This window comes from Clarias gariepinus, chromosome 1, assembly GCF_024256425.1.
Source record: "Clarias gariepinus isolate MV-2021 ecotype Netherlands chromosome 1, CGAR_prim_01v2, whole genome shotgun sequence".
NCBI lineage: Eukaryota > Metazoa > Chordata > Actinopteri > Siluriformes > Clariidae > Clarias > Clarias gariepinus.
The window spans coordinates 8989288-9011747 of record NC_071100.1 but is presented as its reverse complement, the minus strand read 5'-3'; the positions used below and the strand labels follow the sequence as shown (position 1 = coordinate 9011747).

The following is a 22460-nucleotide window of genomic DNA, read 5'->3' as shown; positions in this document are numbered from 1 at the left end:
TAAGGTTTTTTTTTTTTTTTTTTTTTTTAAGGATCATATCAGAACATGCACCATTTACAATTACTTTATGTGTGGGGAAACACTGCTTTGGGGAAATAAAAAATAAGTGAGTCACACGAGACAAACATGAACTATCTCTGAGACTTAGAAGTAATGCGCCATATTTGAGACACATTCGAGAAGATCTCATTCAAGTCTCAAAGACATCTCATTTCCACATATATGAGTTGCACACAAGACAAATATAAACTATCTCTAAGATTTTAAGGTAATGAGCCACATTTGAGAAGATGCAAAAAAATGCCTAAATCTCATTAAAGTCTCAGAGATGTCTTATTTCTGTCTAGGATACAAAGAAGAGATTAACCTGAGATCTCATCTTCGAGTTTTTTTGCTATGGATATTTATAGCTGACTTATGAGAAAGACATTGAGGCTCAGTGGTTTTGCTTATGTCTACCACCCACTCTCTCTAAGCAGCACCAGTGTACCCACTTGCTTCAAGGCCACCACCATCATCCCTGTACAGGTCTTTTTCTGTGTCCTGCCTTAATGACTTTGATTACTCTCATCCTGTCATAGTTATGCCATCCTTTATGAAATGCTTTAAGAGAAGACCCTGCTGCTGCCTCAATGGGTCCCGTCACCAACAAACTCCATCTGGCACCCAAACACACACACACACCTGGGCAATAGGGACATTCAAATGCTGTTTGTGCTAGTTCCGTGTTCATCAGTCTGAGGCTGCCGGGGCTAAACACCTTCCTCTGCAAATGGGTCCTAGATTTCCTGAATAAGAAACCTCAGTCACTGTGAATAGGCATCTTCTGCATCATCACATTGAACAGTGAGGCCCCACAGGGTTGGTCACTCTGCTGACTCATGACTGTGCAGCAATACCCAGCTAACTGTCAGCTGCATTACAGGTTTGGGACCATTCAAACTACACACTGCATCTGAACCACCAGACACCAGCATTGTGGACGACACCTCACATGGGTCAGACACTTTTCACCCTCCTGTCATCTGAGAAAAGGTATCAAAGCAATTGTACCCACACAACCAGACTGTGTAACAGTTTCTTCCCATCAGATTTCTCAATTTCTAAGGACTGGACTTATACCAACACCCACACAGAAGCATGAACACACACACACACACACACACACACACACACACACACACACACACACACACACACACACACCTTGTCAAAACCAATACTATATAATTAAAACTAAATTGAATTGCTCCTGTGTAACACACAAACAATGGATACAGGTGATCCTGCTTATTGAGCAAAACTAAATTACACATTAATAAGGGCCAAGAATAAAAAATATATATTTATAATTCCTTATATTTAGCATATTCAGCTAAATTCAGTCTATATTTAGCAATGTTTTTACTATTCTGTGCTCTTTATTTGATCTGTAAGTTATGGAATAATTTTTGTGTATGAAGTAAATGTATAGTTTTATGTATATTTTTGTTTTTCTTGTGTAACAGAGACACCAGGCCCAGTACAGTATACATTTATTATCTTATTGTATTTCCTGTGTAACAGAGAGACCATGCCCAGTACTGAGTGTATCTCCACAGAGCTGGGTGACTGAAGGAGACTCAGTGACTCTAATCTGTGAGGTTACAGACTCCTCTACAGACTGGACATTCAGCTGGTACAGAGAGAGTCCCTACAGAGAGAGTAATGTTAACGCCACCTATAAAGACAGCAGGAGAGGATCTCAAGCCTCCTATACTATCAGTCCTGCTGCTCTTAAACACACTGGAGTTTATACGTGCAGAGGAGAGAGAGACAGACAGATGGTTCAGACTGATCACAGCCTTCCACAGCCACTATGGATCACTGGTGAGAAAAAATGACAACACCTGTGTGTTGAAGTGTTAAATATAGATGTGTAAATAAAATCTAAACATTTAAACAGTATTGATTTACATACTCATACTTTGGTTTTGTGGCAGTTTAATAGCTTTAAGCACTGGTAGAGGATTTTTCTTATTTACAGTAAATATCTCTCCAATAAATGAGGTGTAAATGTGTTCAATCCGAGTTATGGCAACAACAAAAAAACGTAATCATAATACCATATGAGTTATAATGTTGTTTGTTTAAGGTGAATCTCCTCCAGTCTCTCTGATCATCAATCCCAACAGAACTCAACACTTTACTGGTGACTCTCTCTCACTGAGCTGTGAGGACCAGAGTAACTCTACTGGATGGTCAGTGAGACGATACACACACAATACACGAGTTACAGATTGTTCCCAGTTGGGACCAGTTACAGGATCTACATGTAAAATCAGCTCCCTCAACACATCCTACACTGGAGTTTACTGGTGTGAGTCTGAATCTGGAGAAAACAGTAATCCTGTCAACATCACAGTGTATGGTGAGTCTTCATCTACTGTAGTGTGTTTATTGATAAAGGTAATGAGAAATGTTACATTGTAATGTTACATGAATATTTGGAAATCTGAGTTTACAACTGGAAGAACTGTTTAATAAGAGACACTCTTACTATTACTCTTCTCAGCTTAAGAGTTTTCATCCAATTTAACACCACAAAACACAGTCAGGGTAAAGAGTTTCACATTAAAATCAAGCAGTAGTTTAAATCTTCTGTTCTATCCCTTAAACCTCCTGATTTCTCTAAAAAAAAAAGTCATTCTTTCATTTTGTGTTTAACGACACAATTTATATGTACAATGTTTAAAAGTTTCAATTCTGCTCTTTCTTTCCTCTATTGCAGATTCTGGATCCAATGATGAAAAAGTAGTCACTATAGGAGTAGTCGTGACGCTTTTGTTTATTGTTTCATTAATCTTAATAATTCTGGTGTGCTGCCACAAAATACAGAAAGGTTTGCTAACTGCTTTAGCTACATTATATTATATATAATCTTATTTATTTAAGGTATTTGTTATAGAGGATAAACAATCTATACTAAAACAATTATATCTAACTAATTAATTATAAGATGCATCTGTTACTTTTTACACCCTGTTTATCTGTAGAATCTGTCTCCCTCTATAGGAAAACAGCAGAAAACTAATCATACACCAGAGCAGAATCGGTCAGGAGGTGAAGACTCTCACACACAACACTTCAGGCTGGTCAGACCCTGTCTCAATCACGTTTTATTTCTACATTTGTTAGCAATCATCTTTCAAGAAATTTGTTTTCTATATGGAGTGATACCATTTATGCCCTTGTGAATCAGGCAAATACAAGTTGAACAACTCATTTTATATCAAACATTTCATCCTACATTAGGAGGTATACTGTACCTATAGATTACACAGAACAGAAGTGTCTTGTAGTGATTAAGAGTGCACTCTGTTCAGGTAAAGCTGAAGCTGAGAACAGTGAAGCCACTTATGCACCAGTCACAAAGAAAAATAAGACAAACAAGATGAAAGGTAAAATAATTTAATACTTTAACAATTCATGCAAACAATAAGTGGTACAGTCTCCGATATATTCAGTCATCAATTGAATAATGTTATAAATAACATAATAGATGTTAAATTATAATGGAATTACTCTTATTATAGAATGGAGACTGTAACAGCACTGTGGTATAAGTGATACTGTAATGATTAGTGTATTATCAGGCTGGTGATCAGTGTGATGTTTTTGTTTTCTGTTGATGCAGATGTTGATGCTGAACCCAGTGGTAGTGATGTGACTTATGCTGAACTGGAAATGAAACAGAAGAAAACAGATATAAACAAAACAGGTAAAATAAATAATAATAATAAAAACATTGCATAATGTGCGTGGTTAAATTTTTTTTTTTTTTCAGATTAAATAAAGATTTATTTTTCTAATTAGAGAAAGCCAGTGTGGATGCTGATGCTGTATACTCAGATGTGAAGCTGAACAGAGAGGTAATTGTTTTACAATTCAGTTAAATATCAGGAAGAAACTGATATTAATTCTGATACTTATATGTAATTAAGTTCATTTTACTCCCTAAAGGTGCCAGATAACAACATGTTAGTAATAAGAGAGTCTGTACAGTAATTTCAGTATGATAATTAGGCAAGTAAGGTGGCTTAGTGTGGAGATAGATTAAAGAAATAATGATCCTTGCTGTACACCTGAATCTGGTCCTCAGACTTGTATTTATGTGATCTCTTTCTCTCTTTGTAGTGATCCATATTCTTATGTATGCTAATAAGGTCATGGTTAACTGTTTTTGGACAAAGTAATGGATGGGGTTAATATCAATTAAGTTCAGCAGTGGTGAAAAGAAATGTTTAAACATACATAAATGATTTAATCTTTTCCTGAGCTTCAATCGTTTGTTTTAAATGTGCTAGTGAATGTATTCATAAGTCCTAGACTGGATTATTGCAGTCTGGTTTGCTGACCTGCTGTATCATTAAGCAAACTCCCTCTTGTCGTTAGCACCAGCTAAGTTAGAGCACCAAACCTGCATTCTTATTTAATCTATATGACATTTAAAGAACATATTTTAATTGTATTGGGGCACATAATATATATTACATATAGCTTAAAATTCTCAAAATACAGATATACAACCTTGTGTACTGTACTGTAATTTCCCATTAATTTTACAAATGCTGTTTTTCTTAAATTGATTTTTATCACAGTGAGATTTGTGAGGTGTTGTATAGCACACATTATATAAAAAGTATTTTTTTTAGAAATCAGTTTTTAATGAATTATTAGAAAAATATTTTTTACTCTATTTTATATTGAAATTACTTTTTTAAATAATCATTTCTCAGTCATTTACGTCAGTTGCACTTATTTTAGTAATTCCTTGATTAAATTCATTTAACCAGTCTCTCAAGTCTTGCTGTTACTTACTTACCGTAAACAATTTATACACATTTCTCAACAATTATAAATCATGTACAAGTAACTATTGTGCAATAAGTTGGGCAAAACACATCATGAATGCAGATGTTGCCCTATGAAAAAAAATTAAAATCAATTTGACTAGCCTGGTGGCATTTGGGCATTTTGGCAGACGCTCTTATCCAGAGCGACTTACATTTTTATCTCATTACACATCTGAGCAGTTGAGGGTTAAGGACCTTGGTGGCCAATCTTCATTGATTGCATATTCCACCAGTAAAAGCAGAGTGTGAAGGGTTAATTAGCAGAGTAAAAGCACAGTTTTGCATAACAAATTCCAATACACACAACATCACGGGTGACATATTAGAGTGCAAAAGAGAACAAATTGTTGATGTGCGTCTCGCTGGCTCATCTGTGACCAACACAGCAAGTCTTTGTCATGTATCAAGAGCCACAGTATCCAGGGTAATGTCAGCATACCACCAAGAACAACGAACCACATCCACCACTGTGGACACAAAAGGAAGCAGTCTGTAAGGGATGTCTGGGTGCTAACTCAGATTGTATCCAAAAAAACACAGCTGCCCAACTTTCTACAGAATTAATTGGGCGCATCAACTCTCCTGTTTCCAACAAAACTGTTTGTCTGGAGCTTCACAGGGTCAATGTACATGGCCGGGTACAAACATCGATTTCACCATACTAAGTGCCAGCAGCGGAAACCTCGGGCAGACTACCGAACCATTCTGGAGGACCATGGTTTAAACATTGTATCCTGAAGACATTACCATGTATCAGGTTGATAATGCACAAATACACACAGCAAGACTGGTGACAGAGTGGTTTGATAAACATGAAAGTAAAGTTAAATATCTTTCATGGCCTGCGCAGTCACTAGATTTAAATATTATTGAGCCACTTTGGTGTGTTGTGGAATAGCGAGCCAGGAATGTTTTCCTCCACCAGCATCACATAGTGACATTATTCTGCAAGAAAAATGGCTCCAATCCCCTAGGGCTACTGTGCTGGACTTGTATCTTTCATTCCCAGGATAAATTAATGCCGTTTTCGAAGCAAAAAGGGGCCCTACACCATACTAATGATATACATTGTGGTCTAAAGTCAGGCGTTTCAGTTTTATTGTCCAACCCCTTATATATAAAAGAATATATATATATATATATATATATATATATATATATATATATATATATATATATATATGTATATATATATATATATATATTAGCTCTTATACTAGCTCCCTCTGGGTGCGGCCTTATGCGGGAGTCCTTGCTGACGTCCGTCGGCTTTGCCGGCTGGGATAAGGGGCCTTAACACAATCCTGCTCACGGCTTTTTCCTTTTCGGTGGCGAGGTTTCAAAGGCTGGCTCAGCACAGAAGTGAAGGAGGCTAAGGAGATCAAACAGCAGAATTCCAGTTCTGGTGTGCGTCATATCACCCTGACGTTCTTCGCAGACCCCGGACTAAACTCTGCACCTTGCTTGTATAATAATATTTTTATATATACGCTACCGTTCAAAAGTTTGGGGTCACTTTCTAACTCCATGAACGTTTCTAATTTGTATTTCTTGCTACTGTACATTGTAAAGGAATGCTGAAGGCAGGCAAAAAATGTTAATCTTCTTGAACAGTTAAAGCTGAGATGTGTCTACTACTTATGCTCTGTAAAGACTTCATAATGGTTCTAATCTGACGTGCTGTTAATTGGTCATGTTTCAGGCTGATAACTCTAAATTAACTTCTCGTCTGTGGCAGAGGTAGGTTTTGGTCTCGCCCTCCTGGGATGGTCTTCATGAGAGGCAGTTTAATCATGCTGCTTGATGGATTTTGCAAATGCACTAGACAATACTGTTCTTGCAAGAACTATTACAGAAAGGCTGACCTCTGTGTCTTAAAATAAAAACTAACTGTTGTTTTTGTTGTTGTTACGTAATTACCTAGTTCCATATGTGTTATTTTATAGTTTTGAAATCCCCAGTATTGATGTAAAATGTGGAAATAAAACACTAAACAAAAACAAAGAAATTTGCAAGTGACCCCAAACTTTTGTACGGTAGTGTGTGTATGTATGTATGTATATATGTATGTATATATATATATGTCTTCTGATGATGTCAACACATTTTTACGTTTTAAATATGTTGGCATATTCGCAAATCAGGACATTTGCATAGTTTACACTATTAGACTATTAGATTAGCCTACTATCAGGAAATTAAATTAATTTCAAGAATATTTAAACCAAGGTATTGCCATGTCTTTCAATATTTTCTCCCTGTTAAGACATGACAAAAACTATATAAGAAACTTACTGTAAGGGTTCGCCACTAGAGGGCAATGTTTTGTTTTTGTAGTTTTAGTTTGCAGACTCAGTTTCCCAGAAGGCACCTCTGTCAGGTGATGCGGGTGCTTGCCAGAACCGAGGTAGCTCATTAGATCTCCTATAAATAGCTAGTCATTCTGGGAAACTGAGTCGAGTATTGTTTGTTTACTGTCATATTCATGTGGGCATTTTGTTTTGTTAAGTTTAATTTGTATTTTGGTTTAAGTTTTGTTAAGTTATGTTTTGTAACGTGTGTATGCTAAAAGGCTCTAGTTTTGGTCAAGTTAATGTTAAGTGTGTTTCTTTGTATGTGGAGCTGACTCGGTCTTGTGAAGTGTGGTGTTTGTCTCAAGTTTAATATAATTACTGTTTGGTGTGTTTCTTGTGTTTATATAGCTCCCTGTGCGTTTGGCGTTCCTGTGTGTTTGGGTTTCCCATTTTCAAATTCAAATTAAAATTTTATTTGTCACGTACACCGTCATACACAGTACGATATGCAGTGAAATGCATTTCCTGTCCTGTCTCTAGTCCCTTCTTGTCCCAAGTCCTGTCTTGTCCCAAGTCCTGTTTCTAGTCCCGTCTTGTCTCGAGTCCTGTCTCATTTCTAGTCCCGTCTCGTCTCGAGTCCTGTCCTGTCTCTAGTCCCATCTCGAGTCCCGTCCCATCTATTTCACATCATCCCCTCTGCACCTATGCCTGCCTTTTAAGCCCACGGCAACATCATCAGCATGTATACCACCTAGTTCGTGACACTTACTATGAATTTTAAAGCACAAATTTGGGTATCTCATTTCATCATTATGAAAATAATATAAAGCACATATACACACATTCATTATAAAAGATCTATTGTAAAACTAAATAAAATTCATGTTTGCTTCAGCAAAGGAAACAATATTGTTTTAGGCTAACTAATTATACACAATTCTTTGTTGTACTTGGTCTGGCTTTTAGATAAAGTCCTTCCATACGCTATCTGGCAGATTTTCAGTGCATCACAACACATTTATTTAAATTCCAAATGTTGCTTGCAGCAAGTCGCGGCACGCCACACGCCGAATTGTGGCATCTCATGGGAATAAAAAAACGTGCATTCTTAATGGCCACATCTGTACATGTTGAGTGTTGTAGTCCTTGGTTTTGGTTATGGTTGTAGTCTGCAACAGATGAGTGGCATTCCGGAAGTGGAGATAATAGACAATAACTGTCTGGGACTTTTAATATGTATCACTCTATGTCCCAGGTACTATATAATCATTAATTACATTAACTGTTGGTCAGTATGGGTAAAGGTACTGTGTCTACTGAGAAAAGAGCAGTTACCTGATAACAATACACATTAAAAACCAGGCACAGATGCATTTTAGCAAGAAAACACGCCAATAACATAATGTCATTTTAAACAAAACGTTGTGTACATGATAATTGCTTTTAAGTTATTTCAAATTGTCCAATGTGTTAATGCCAAAGCTGAAGTAGACAGATAACTAGCATCTGGCAAAAGTCTGAATCCCAAATCCTTCTATAACCCCAGCCCCCAGAAGTTAATAAAGCTGATATTCTAAAAGAAAAATAAGTGGAAATATGCTGTGAAGAGAAAGTTAAGAGATTTAAAGGACTGTACACCATATTTAAGTTTTATTCTCCTTACTTTTTGGCTACATGGTATGAATTTAAAACACTTAACACTAACGGTTGGTGGCTAACTTTTGGTCACCAGCTCTGCCAGTCACAGGTCATTATTTTTCCACGCATGAAATGATATGTATTGGCGAAGCAAAATAACTTGTTTAATGAACAAATCATAATCTGTAAAAGGTGTTTGTGGAACTGTTGTATAAGAGTAATATCACACTCAAGGATGTGTTGTTGTGCCCTCATCACACCAGTGCTGATAACCAGCACAACATCACTCGACTTCAAACAGGAACTGTTTTTTCCTCGGAAGGGGAAGGAACAGCATCAACTGTTTACAAAAGAGGAAGTTTAAGCACTCTCTCTCTCTCTGTGAAAAAACAGTTAGTGGTAAGCCTTTAACACAAACCACTGCTCTGGCAGTCAGTCTTAAAAGTGACAGGATGGAGCTCAGTCCTCTCCCTGTGATGCTGTGTGAGTAAATGTTCTCTTGGCATCTATATTAGAGTAAGTGTTGGGTATAAAGTTGTTCATCTGTAGTCTGAATGTCCTGAGTGATGAGCTTATTGTGTGATTAGGACATTGTGTGTACTTCAGCATGACTGCTCAGGTGGATCAGTGGATCCATATCTGTTATGAGAAGGGTTTAGTTTGATGTGTAACTACTCTCAGTAACTATGATAGTTCAACAGGTAAGAGTACAAGTAGAGTGAATGTAAAACACAGGGTTTAAATAATCTAATGAGTGTAAATGAGTCTGTATTGTTGAATTCTGTACCTGATCTTCTGTGTCCTGCTGTCATCTGCTGCTCAGTATCATCCTCTCATGATTATTTGATTTGCTAAAAGAAAATAGTTGGAATGTGTTTTTTACTTTTACGTTTTTTACGTTTTTGAAAGTCATGGTTCTGACTAACTGAAATATCTTCAGCTGCAGTTTTGCAACTCTAGTGGCATTCCTGCGCAAAAAAAGCTACAACAAATCCTGTTAGCATTTATTAGGCTTACTGAAAAAAAATTATACACATTTCCATTTTTGTTACTGTGATGGTCTGTAAATGAAAACATATAAGTACAGTAAACTTATTCTAACGCACACTTATACCACACACCATATACTGATGCCACACTAATAATTATTATTTGCTGATAAATTACCTGGGCAGAGGCCTGAGAGCAGCGATATGCTCTTGGGTGTGTTTTTTGTTTACTTTTTAAAAAAATAGTGTGAGTTCAGCTGCAAGGAACATAAGCAGGTGTAAATGTGGTTTAAGTAATTTGAATCTATTATAGATAAACAACCTCAAAAGGCCTTCAAGATTTATTCATGATTTAATCAACCAAAATCAACCAACATTGTTTACATTTAAGCATTACCTGAACATTAAAGTAAAAAAAAAATAATAATAAAAACAATAATAATAATAATAATAGTTGCAATGATAGTAAGGAACAATGATTGGGCACAAGCTCTGGCGCCATCGCGACCATATATATATATATCTACACACTCACATATATATATATATATATATATATACACACTCACATATATATATATATATATATATATATATATATATATATATTTATATATATTTATATATATATATATTTATATATATATAAGGAACTTGGAGGGACGAATGAGCTTCCTTGCTGCCCAATGCAAATGGCTGGGAGTACTTTATTAAGCACAGCACTAGATAGCATGAACAGCACATTCGATTTAGCCTCAGCAGCATCAACATTAAATAGAACACACACCTAAAACACAACCTGGCTGAAGCCACTAACCCAAACACCTTTCCCCAACAGGGTGAACACACAACAACCCCTCCCGCAAAGCATGATGGTTGCCAGTCGAAAACCCCGCCCACGCACACTGCCCCCACCCGAGCTGTGACCGTCCCCCGTCACCATGGCGAACTTAGTCTTGGAGGCGTGACGGTGGTCGGTGCTTGCGTTGTGAACACCGGAGTCTTTTTGCGGGGGAAGGAGGGGCGCAACCCTCTCCCTGAGGCCGGCCTCCACACAGTTCGATGTTTCACTGGCATCGGGCAGATAGGGAGCGAGACGGGCCAACCGCACCTGCTAGACTACATCGGAGAGCTGGGCAATTACCATGCAGGGGCCCACCCAGTAAGACATAAGCTTAGGCGAGAGCCTCCTTTTCCTTTCGGGGGAATACACCCAAACCTGCTCCCCAGTAGCAAAGTCTCGCCCCCGCTGTGAGTATCATACACACGGCGCTGCTTAACACCGGTGTCCGCCAAGTGTTTACGTGCCAACTCGTGACCACAGAGCAGTTTGTCTTTTAAAGAACAAAAATAATCCAACCCAGGCTTCGTGGGTAAATCCAATTGTGGAGGTGGCCCGAACACAAGGTACACGGGAGTGTGCAACTCGCGGCCGAACATTAACGCAGCTGGCGTCAGCTGTAAGGACTCCTGCACTGCTGTGCGATATGCCCAAAGCATGAGAGGCAAATGTTTGTCCCAATCCTTCTGCTGGTCCCTGGTAAGCACGGTGAGTTGGGTGGTGAGCGTCCGATTAAAATGTTCCACGAGGCCGTAACTTTGCGGATGAAGGGGCGTAATGCGGGTCTTTTTTACCCCGGGGCGCTCACACACCGCCGCAAACACCTCTGCCTCAAAGTTACGCCCCTGATCGCTATGTAACTGCTCCAGAGCGCCGAATCGACTGAACACCCCATCCACCAGCACTCGAGCCGTGGTGGAAGCGCTCTGGTCAGGAACAGCAAAAGCCTCCGGCCACTTGGTGAAATAGTCCATGGCCACCAGCACATACCGGTTCCCGCGATCGGAAATGGGAAACGGCCTGAGAATGTTCACGCCCATACGCTCCATAGGTGTCCCCACCCGAAAGTCTTGCAGGGGTGCTCGCGAGCGCTGGGTAGGGCCCCGTGCAGACGTCGCATCTGTAAACAAAGAGTTCGCTATCAGTATGACAGCCTGGCCAGTAGAAGCGAGCGCGCAAACGCCGCAGAGTTTTAGTTAGAAGTGTCCCGCACCTGCATGCCCATGAACCATCCCTAACACACGTGCCTGCAGAGTCCGCGGCACCAGCAGCTGAAAATGTTCGCCAGCGCCACACGGCCGTTCCCAGTGGCGGTGGAGTAACCCTTCCCGCAACACTAGTCGGTTAAACTGCGGGTGGAGAGCTTTAACCTCTAGTCCCAGGTGAGCGACTGCGGTATAATCTGGTCTAACCCGAGAATGGTGTGGAGCTGCGACACGTTTATCGGTTCGGGCCAATTATTTACCGCAGCAATTTTGGCTGGATCAGTAGCGATCCCTTTTGCACCTATTACATGGCCCAGAAACACGGTCTCTTGCCGCAACAGCTGGCACTTTGTAGGGTTAAGCCGCAAGTTTGCTCGCCGGATAGCCAGAAAAACTCTTTGTAGATTAGCTAACGCGCCATCAAACTCTTTTCCGTGCACCAATAGATCGTCCAAGTAGACCACACAATAGCTGCGAGGAATGTCGGCCAGCACCTTCTCCATCAGCCGTTCAAAAGTAGCTGGAGCGTTACAGAGGACGAATGGCATGCGCCGAAATTGCCATAGCTCTTGCCCGATCGAAAACGCGGCTAGGCAACGAGCAAGTCTCACAGGTTTTGCGGCGATGCCGAGGCACAGGACCTTGAGACTACCGTTGCAACATCCTCAGGCCTGAAGGACAGCGTACTCCAGCAGCCACTAAACTAGCGCCGGGGTGCGCTAAGGGCAAGCCGCCTCCCACAACCATTCTTGCTCCCCCAACTGGTGGATTCAACTTCCGTTCGGGACGTGTAGGACATCGCGCTGGGATTTATGTGAACTGTGTGCTGGACGGTGTCTTACTACGCGTGCTCGTTGACACCACTGTTTTGCTGCTGCGCTGTGGATTACTGGGGCAAAGCAAGCGCGTTTGCAGACTGCCTGATCCCGCCTTCAACATCCACACCGTTACTGGGGGATATGTGAAGGTACAGGCGTGTCGTACGGTGCGAGTCCGAATAGGTAACCGAACTTATTCACATGAGTTCTTTGTGGGGAATGTCGAGGAGGACTGCCTTTTGGGGTTGGACATTTTGGAGAGATGTGGTGCGGTGCTGAATTTGGCTAACAGAACTCTGCGTGGTAACTTTGGGCTAGCCAGGTTGCTAAGACCCAAACCACAGCCGGACAGGTTAGTAGCACACACCCGGGGGGGGCGGAACTTCCGGTAGCAGTCCGAGTGGGAAACTACACGCTAACGCCGGCGCCGTGGCGACGTAGAACCCTCGTCTTCGAACATTCTCCCCGTGCAGTCCTCCAGGCTCTCCGGCGATGATCAGCCGCCCGAGCCGGCGTGCAGCCGAGTTACTGCATCATGGATTGGAATGTGTTATTTATTCTCTACAAGGACACTAACTGCACAGACCAAACTGTTATGTTCTTGTTCTGTTATAAACATTCTAAATATAAACAAACAAAATACAGCTTTTTTTCTCAGAGATAAAGGAAAAAGTGTTGTTCAGCTGTTTAGTGTCACTATGCAGATGTTACACCAAGTGAAGGTACCAAAATATTTGGTTTAGTTCTCATTGAGAGGTCACACATCACTTCCACATTTCCACATTCCCAAATAGGCGCGTGGTCTGCTGTGGTAGATGTGATTTATTCAAACCCAATAATAAAGCTTTATATACTCAGAAGGGGTCATTACATTGTTTTAGCATAGATCTGCTCCATCTAAAGCACTGTCACACTAAAAAAAACACCAGACAGTTCAGAAGCTTCAAATAGAATGAACGAACTAATGAATTTTATCAACACGTTATAAAATTATTTATCTTATAAGTAGAGACTTGTTGACTCCCCTTAGAGACTCTGCTGTAGGTTTTCTCAGTTGAATGTAAATAGGAAATACCGCTGATTATCAACGCAAGAATTAGTAGCGCATTGGCCAAGTGCAAGTTTATCTTGGACCTAAACTATTTCTTTTGGGTAAAGGTGCCATCTAGCGATTATTGTGTGTTAGCAACAGCTTCCCATTCAAAACAACAGGCGGTCAAATGACCCCCGAACCGCGTTATAAGTAGGTGACACTGAGTACTTTTTTGCCCCACTGTATACTGGACTACACCCAACACCTGACACAGTGGACTACTCATCATGAGTACTACTATGTCTAAATTTTCATTAAGACATAGCTCAACAATAGTGTTCAAGGTGCTCCCATTCAGCCAGAATGGTTTGCCTCATTTTGCTCCATACAGCTCTGTGGATCATATTAGTGGATTGTAAGTTCATATGGATCAAATCTTACATCAGTGTTCCCTAAATTTTACATCCCTGATGCTCCAAACTGCTCTGGAAGCAAGTAAAAACCTGGCCAGCATGAGCTATCATGCCACAGACTGGCACATGTTCAGGAAACCTGTTACCAATGGAAACATCCCCAACTTGGAGAAGTACAGAGCATCAGTGACCAGCTACATCAGAAAATGCATTGCTATCACTGTCTCCAAGATCCTCACCACACATCCCAACTAGAAAATTGTGGATGACCACAGAGGTGTTTATGTTAAAAAAAAAAATAAAAAAAATAAAAACTCTTCTTCAGAGCTGTCAACTTTTCAAAAAGGCTTAAAGTGAATTTTTTAAAATAATGGTACTGGTTTTGCTCAACACACACACACATCAACCCATTTCACATACGCAGCCATATGTCTAACACTAGCCATACACATCACGCTGCATGGCTCAGGTTCTGTATATTCTAGGATTGCAGTGTTTAAATTAAATAACAGATTCTATGACTGTATTTATTCCAATTTGAAAAACTGACATTTGAAATATTCAACTAAATAAAAAAGTTAAATAGGCTCTCCAGCTTCACATAGGGCAGCAGTGGCTTAATATAGAACTTTGTGCCCTATATAAGCGCTCTCTATATATATTTGTGCCCTATATAAGCGTTCTATATAACCTTTATTGATTTAGATCTCTCATATTTTATTCCAGAACTACAGGGTCCCTCCAATCACTGGGGACCTAAATAGTCAGTCCCACTCCCCCCAACTATGATGGCCTGAAGGCAATAAAATATTTACACACAGGACAGAGAAACATTGAATAGTTCAATCAGGCTACTACTACTACTACTACTACTACTACTACTACTAATAATAATAATAATAATAACAATAATAATAATAATAATAATAATAATAATAAAAAAAACACAAAGCACAATTTTTTCCAGCATACTATAGATCAGATTGATGGACATGATTCCTCATCTGTTTATTTTTTGAGGATAACAGGTTTTTTAGCTCACATTTAATTACTAATATTTAAAAAGTTTTATTTTCCTTGTTCTTAATGTCATTTTGAAAGTAATTGAAATACTAGTAGTTAAGCTTATAGTCAAATAACTAATAAAATATTAAGATGGGGTTTGTTTGATGTAATGTTGGCATAATAAGATTTGTATCGAAAACTTTTACATGTAAATATTGTATTAAATGCCTAACAATAAATGTAATTCAAATCAGATTTACAGGGCCCTCCTGGTTTTATGGTTCCTTTTTTATATTTAACAAATTGTCACCTTGGGATTATATGGTTTTGTCTAATAATTTTGTCAAAATTAAGTTATTCGCATTTTCTTATTCTGTGACAATCTATTTACATTATGTGAAGTTGTGTACATTTCGGGATTTTTTAAAAAACAAAATGGTTTTTAAACATTTGATAATTAACTTAATCAAATGGAATGTGTCAACCCAGCAAGAGTTAAATTTACAGACTGGTTGGAACAAATAAAATAACTCAGCACTTTAACATTTAACCCAGCCAGAGTGTCAGTTTTATCCACTGGTTGGGTCAAATGAACAACCTAGAATTCTGGGTTAAATGGTACAACTCAGCACTTGGGTCAAAACAACCCAGCGCGTGTTCTGTCCAATAGTGACCCAGCGGCTGGTTTATGGTTGGGTTGTTTTTTTAACCCAGCAGTTTTTAGAGTGTATTATAACAACAGCAATACTACTACTACTACTACTTAGAAAATAAGTGGGGAAAAAAAATCAAGTGTGTATGATTGTGAATCTCTCTCTGTTTTTCCCTCTCTCTACATGTCATTTCCTGTTAAACACGTTTGTTAGCATTTGAGTGTTCTTATAAATATAAATAGTGCCTCATGATTAAACACAATGCTTGTATTTTAATGGCACTGCAAATATTCACACGTATTTCCCTCTTTGGTATAATACCCTGTCACTCCTCTCACTCACTTTTTAATAGTCCAGCTGATGTGTAACTTTGCTGCAGTCTGTAAATGCATTTTAATGTAAATTTTTTGTATTAGATTGTTGATCTGTTCAGCACTATGTCTGTTCCAAATATTATCCCTTCATTTGCTTTGGACTGATGCTTTCACACAGCTGTAAATGGCTGATAATTACAACTATTAAGTATTCTTTCTCTTCACTTGGAGAGAAAAAGTAAGAGAGCATTGTTCCAGTATGCCTTGCTGCAATACACCTGTGTATTGAGTGAACGGTGGTACAGTATGATTTGACTTCAGAGTTAAAGTTATTTATCATAGCTGCCTTATCAGTAAGACACTGGGGCTCAGTGATTTGCTTGTGTTTTTTCTCAGACTATTAGTCTGAATTTGAAAAAATGAGAAATTGGCTTTGTTGGCTGTTTTCTTTCGTATTTCTTTTTATTAATACTTATTCCTTATATATAGTTTTCTTTTTTAAGGTCACTGGCGGTCGTACAAGCATTTCACTGCATATCGTACTGTGTATGACTGTGTATGTGACAAATAAAATTTAAATTTGGTGTAAGAGCATGTAAGTGATTGCATGATTATTATGAGAAATGACTGTTCCCTTTCAAAGGCTACACTCGATGCTGCGTGAAAACGCTATGGGAACCATCTTGTCATGTTGCCGGTTGTGAAGCATGTGTGTATCAAACACACCAAATTTTTTGCTTTTATAACCTCGGTGGGTGACGTCATCTGATAAGACGCACCTGCAGGTTATAAATAGGAGTGAACCGGAAACATTCCTCAGATTCTTGGCTTCACCTAGTTGTGAGCGTGTTGTGTCTAACCAGCAAAATAAGTGTTTAACTCACCGATAATGGCAGAGTTTTAAACGAGATGTCCCTGCGTGGTTATAATCCATATCGGAGGGCGATCTCTACACTTTACTGCTTTGATTAAGTGCTACGCGCGCGCCTTGCATTCCTTGAGAAGCTTCGAATCGCAGCGCATTCCTGGGGCTTAAACTCGTGCATCCGGCAGAGTTGTGAGAGACGGATTTAAAAACTCCTTTCTTTCGCGTTCTCATCGGATCGGGAAATTCCTCTGTCCGCTCTCAAGCGCGCCCTGGCGCTTCTTGTAAATAGGCAAGGATAAACATCCTCTCTTGCTTCCGCGGAGATGGTAATAGCCTCTAAGCACTTATATTAAATAAATTAATTAAAATAAATAAAAACATAGACGGCAGGTTCTGTCGGGTGGCCAGGGGCAGAGCCTCAACGACGCTCTTTCCCCTTTTCTTAGCAATCTCCATATGAGTTAACCCTTTCATGGAGTAAGCTGCATTCATCCCGTGTTTTCCTGCCATCAACTTATTTATTTATTTAAATATAGTTGAGGTAAAAGCGCGGGGTTATATGATGACACCCAGATAGAGGGGACGCTTCCAGGCTATCTCTCTTCTGGGACATCATCCTTCCTGAAAAGCTATTACTTCCTTTCAAGCTGTGTAGACTTTTCATCTTCCCTGGAGGTAAAAGCTTTTCAGGCAGCAGGTCAGGTTGGTGCTCCATTGCACACCATGGCGGTTTTGCACGCCTACCAGGCTGACCTGCTGAGAGACTTGAGTACTGGCAGGGCTCTTCAAGGTAGGGCGTATTGGACTTACGCCGGGCCACAGACTTGTCTCTTCGTGCAACAAAGCAGACGGCTCGTGCTCTCGGCCGTTTTATGGCTGCGATGGTTTCGCGGAGAGGCACTTGTGGTTGAATCTCAGGGGCATCAAGGAGAAGGATCGTGTATTCCTCCTCGATGCCCCATCTCGCCTCCCGGCCTACTTGGTGATGTCGTTAACTCGGTCGCCACTAGGTTCATGAGGCGAAGTTATATAACAAGCCTTCGGGAAATTCCTTATCCGCCGTGGTTAAGAGTCGGGACTGTCGGCCACCCAGTCTCGACCGGGTCTGACTGTTGCGAGGTGTGAAACACACAAGGAGAGTGCTTTTGAGCTGGGAAGCCCCTCACAAGATGGGCCTCAAAAGAGGTCAGACTGGCATATTGTCTTCACAAAGAAGCCCTGAGGTTCATGTGCCCAGGACTGGGGGGGTGGCCCCCCAATGGGGAGAGGCACGCAGAATTCCTTTCAAAGAATGAAGTGTTCTCCCTGGCACCCCCAGGAGGTTGGTGTTCTTGCTCCGCCACCACTGGTGTTTCGGGCAACTCCAGTCTCCAATAAAATGTTAGTTCTTCGTTTTTTTTTTCCTGCCATGTTTCAGGATGCCGAACATCTAACATCCCCCCCGTTTAACCAAGCCGCCAAGACTTTGCCCCTTTCTGAGAAACTGGCAGCATGAAAGCTACTGCCAAGTATATCTCCTTGGGTACTAAGCACTGTACAGAGAAACTACAGGATTCAGTTCTCACATCACCCTCCGTGTTTCAATGGCGTGGTCTCCACTTCCATGAAACCGGAAAGTGCGTATCTGCTGACGGAAGTTGGGAAATGGGGCCATGTAACATGTTCCCCTACCAGACACAGAGTCAGGCTACTACATTCGGTATTTTTTGGTTCCCAAGAGGAACGGGGGGCTGCGTCCAATTTTTTTTTATTTTGCGGGCTTTACCGCTATCTAAAAATAAATCAATAGAAATATTGCCACAACACAGGAGGTTCTTGAGGTTCGCTTTCGGGGGCGAAGCATACCAGTATCGGGTCCTTCCATTTGGTCCAGCTCTCTCACCCGCACATACACAAAACTCACGACCTCAGAGCATCTGTATTTGAATTACATGACTGGCTGGCCCAGGTTCAGTAGCTAGCGCTTCAACATCAGCATGTCGTCCTAGCTAATCTTTGTTTCTTAGGATTGAGATCCAATGCCATGAAAGCATGCTCTTTCCTGTTTAGAGGACAACATTTTTGGGTTTCACATGGAATTTGAGCGTAAGCGGGCACAGCTGTCTCCCGCTCGTGTCGAATCCATTCTCAACACCGTCAAGGAAATCAAGCTAGACCAGAAAGTGACCATCACTTTCAGAGATCTTAGCTCTCATGGCAGCTGTATCCACGGTGACACCTTTGGGCCTTCTGCACATGAGAGCATTTCAGTTGTGGCTAAGAACCAGGGGATTTCACTCTAGGGCCAATCCCCAATAAGGGCTACGCGCCAGGTGCTTCGTACCCTTCCTATGTGGTTCAGACCCCGGTTTCTGACTCTGGCTCCCACTCTAAGTTCGTCTTGTTGTCGCAGATGCTAACGACAGACGCTTCCCTCATGGGCTGGGGTGCGGTCTTAAATGACCGTCCACCCCAAGGGAGCTGGAGAGGCCATCTTTTTGCACGGCACATCAATTGCCTCAAAATGATGGCTCTATTTCGGGCCCTAAAGCACTTCCTCCAGCAGTTGAGAATACCATGTCCTATTGCGGGTGGACAACACTATGGCAGTCTCATATATTAATTGCCAGGGCGGACTGTGCTCGCGCCGCTAAATAGCTAGCGCACCAGGTTCCTGTCTCCTTATTCTGGGAGAATTTCATGTAGCGGAGGTGGACCTCTTTGCCTCGCAAGATCAGCAAATGTCCCCTTTACTACTCTCTGACTTTCAGCCCCTGCGTCTGGACGCCTTGGCAGTCCCTAAACAGGACCAACTAAGTCAAGCTGGTCTTCCAGCCAGCGTAATTAAGACTATTCTAAGTTGGTGCATGACGAAGCAGGTAGACCCAGTACACTGACGAATTGTTTCAGTGTTGGAGTTTCTGCAGGAAAAATTTGTCCTCGGGCTTGTGCCCCCTTGTTGAACCACTAGAGTCAGCGCCTCAGGTTTCTGACTCTCAAGATGGTTTTTCTAAATGGTGTTACCTCTCTAAAAAGATCGGAGATTTGTCAGTCTCCCCATCCTGCCTAGACTTTGCCCCTGGGCTAGTCAGGGCCATTCTGCATCCTCACTAACTATCTTCCAAAAGTTCCATTCCCAACATGCACCCTATTGGTTTTGAAGCCTTCTGTCCTAGTGTCTAGTACGTGCTCTTCAGATTTACGTCCACCACATCAGCCAGTGGGGTAAGTCAGAGCAGCTTTTACATGTTTTGGGGCCACAAGCGGCGTGAGAGATGCTATTGCCCGCTCCTATGAGGCACGTGGGCTCACTTCGCCTCTAGGAATCAGGGCTCATTCAACCAGGGGAATCGCCTCATCTATTGCACTAGCAAGAGGTATTCCCTAGCAGCAAGTGTGTGACGCGTAGGGTTGGTCCTCTCCGCACACATTTGCCAATATGCATCCTATTGTTTTGAAGCCTTCTGTCCTCCGCCTTTACAGCTTCGGAGCAGGAGAGACTTCACTTCACTAGGAATCAGGGCTCATTCAACCAGGGGGATCGCCATGCAAAATGGAAAAACCCCAAGTGTAAAATTGCATTTCATATTACTATTTTTAGGTTTTTTGGAATTGTATTCTCACATAAGAACACACACTACATATTTTATGTGTGATTTGACATATATGAGAGTTTGCAAAACCACATTTTTGCACATACTTGGTTAATATGTAAGAATGTTTAGTAGTACGCGCACATCTTTTTCGACAGCTACCTTACCCCATAATATATACATAAAACTGAATTGAACTAAATTGAAAAAGGAACGTTCCTGTTCACGTTTCTCTGAAATTATTGCCAGTATAATATTAAAATATCTTCGTGCATGCGATTTACATTTTAACTGTATACTAATCACCACTACATTGTCCTTATCTGAAACTTGTTCTTGTGTCATTTTGTGTTTTCCCAATGGACACCACGGCCCAAAGAAGACCAGTGCATGTATGTGTAGAGATGCTTGTGTGATATGATGAGTGGTCAGAAAAATATTATCTTTACAATAGGCTTAACACAAAGAGGACAAGGGAAATTAATAAATATCAACTTAAAAGGTCCTTCTCTTTTAAGAGACTCTGATATTTATCTCAAAATCAAATTTCCTCTTTCTAACCTTCTCTTTAGTCGTATGTTATTTGTCCTTAACCTAATCAACATTTTTCTTTGGAGTTACATTTCTTTCCTAAGTCTATTGTCTCCTTAATTCTAAGCTCTCTTTTGTTCTTTCATTACTTTTTCTCCATGCCTCCCTCTGTCCCTTTACATTGGGAATCAGAGTATTACGGCACTGCCCTGTTAAAAAAGCAACTTTGTTGCCAAACTGGAAACTAGAAATGCCAGACTAGTACTGCCTGATGAAGTATTATTTTTTAACAAAAATACAGAAACATCAGCATACACATTGGAACAAATGAAATTACATATATAATACCGAATGTTTCCTTATATATTGTTTCTCTGCAATTAACATGCTGACGTTAAACCGGTATTGTTGCACTATGGTTCCACTTTTTCTCTGATGTTATTTTAATTTACTTGTATTAATGATCCATTTCTTTGCATGTGATTGTTTAGTTTCGAGTGTTCGATCTTTATTGTCAATAAAGAAAAGCATGAATTAGAATAGGTACTTTCCTATTATTTTCCACTAATTCCCTCCCATTCATTGCCACACTTTGAGAATCGCGGCTATAGCGGGTTTACACTGATACATGATATAGAGCAGTTTATTGTTTTCCTTACAGATGAATTCAGGTTGTCTAATATGTTTTTAATTATACAACTATATGTTTACATCGTGTTCTCTGTTTCTGTTCTGTTTTAGTGCTGATTTTACTTCTTCCAGCACCACATTTTCAAGGTGATTATATATAGTTTTTTTTTATATTTATTTGTCCATTTAAATTAAGTGTTTGTATTTGTAGTCACTTCAACTCAGTTATTTTTACTATTTCCTTCTGGAATACTTTTTCCCTTTTGAACTTCTCTTGCATTATCACACATCGCATGGCTACTGCTTTTCTGTATGTCCTTTGTAAAAACACGTGGGAGATGATCCAAAATTTATAGCATTGTAAAATTTAAAACAAAACACTATTGTCATGGTGGCTGTGTGTGGGCTTTAGGTGAGGCATAATTACAGAGGTGCATACTTAGAATGTATTTAAATAAAGAAAACGGAACATAAACAAACCAACTCAAAACTCAAATCGTGAAACATTGGAGGTATAAACTAAGAAACTGTGAGAAAACTAAAATAGCAGTAACACAACTGACTAACAAGAAAGGAACTTAGGAAACCAGCATGACGCAGAAACATGGTTAATCAAAAGCTTAACACAAACAGAACCAGAGCTAAACAGAACAGGAGTTTAAGGAAATGAGCGTGATGCAGAAACATTTAGACAAAACACAACACCATACTAAACTAAACAGGAGCTTAACAAAACAGAGCCTGACAGAACAGGACAAGAG

The 22460-nt window shown here is 40.3% G+C and overlaps 1 protein-coding gene across 1 annotated transcript in view; it reads left to right on the top strand.

Annotated features, from left to right (window-relative positions):
• Positions 1-22460, top strand: part of LOC128514393 (low affinity immunoglobulin gamma Fc region receptor II-like) — a 105186-nt gene that overhangs the window by 52746 nt on the left and 29980 nt on the right. The window contains exons 4-5 of the mRNA XM_053488265.1: positions 1567-1869; positions 2135-2410. Of these exons, the coding sequence (XP_053344240.1) occupies positions 1567-1869; positions 2135-2410 (579 nt within the window). The remainder of the gene's footprint in view (positions 1-1566; positions 1870-2134; positions 2411-22460) is intronic.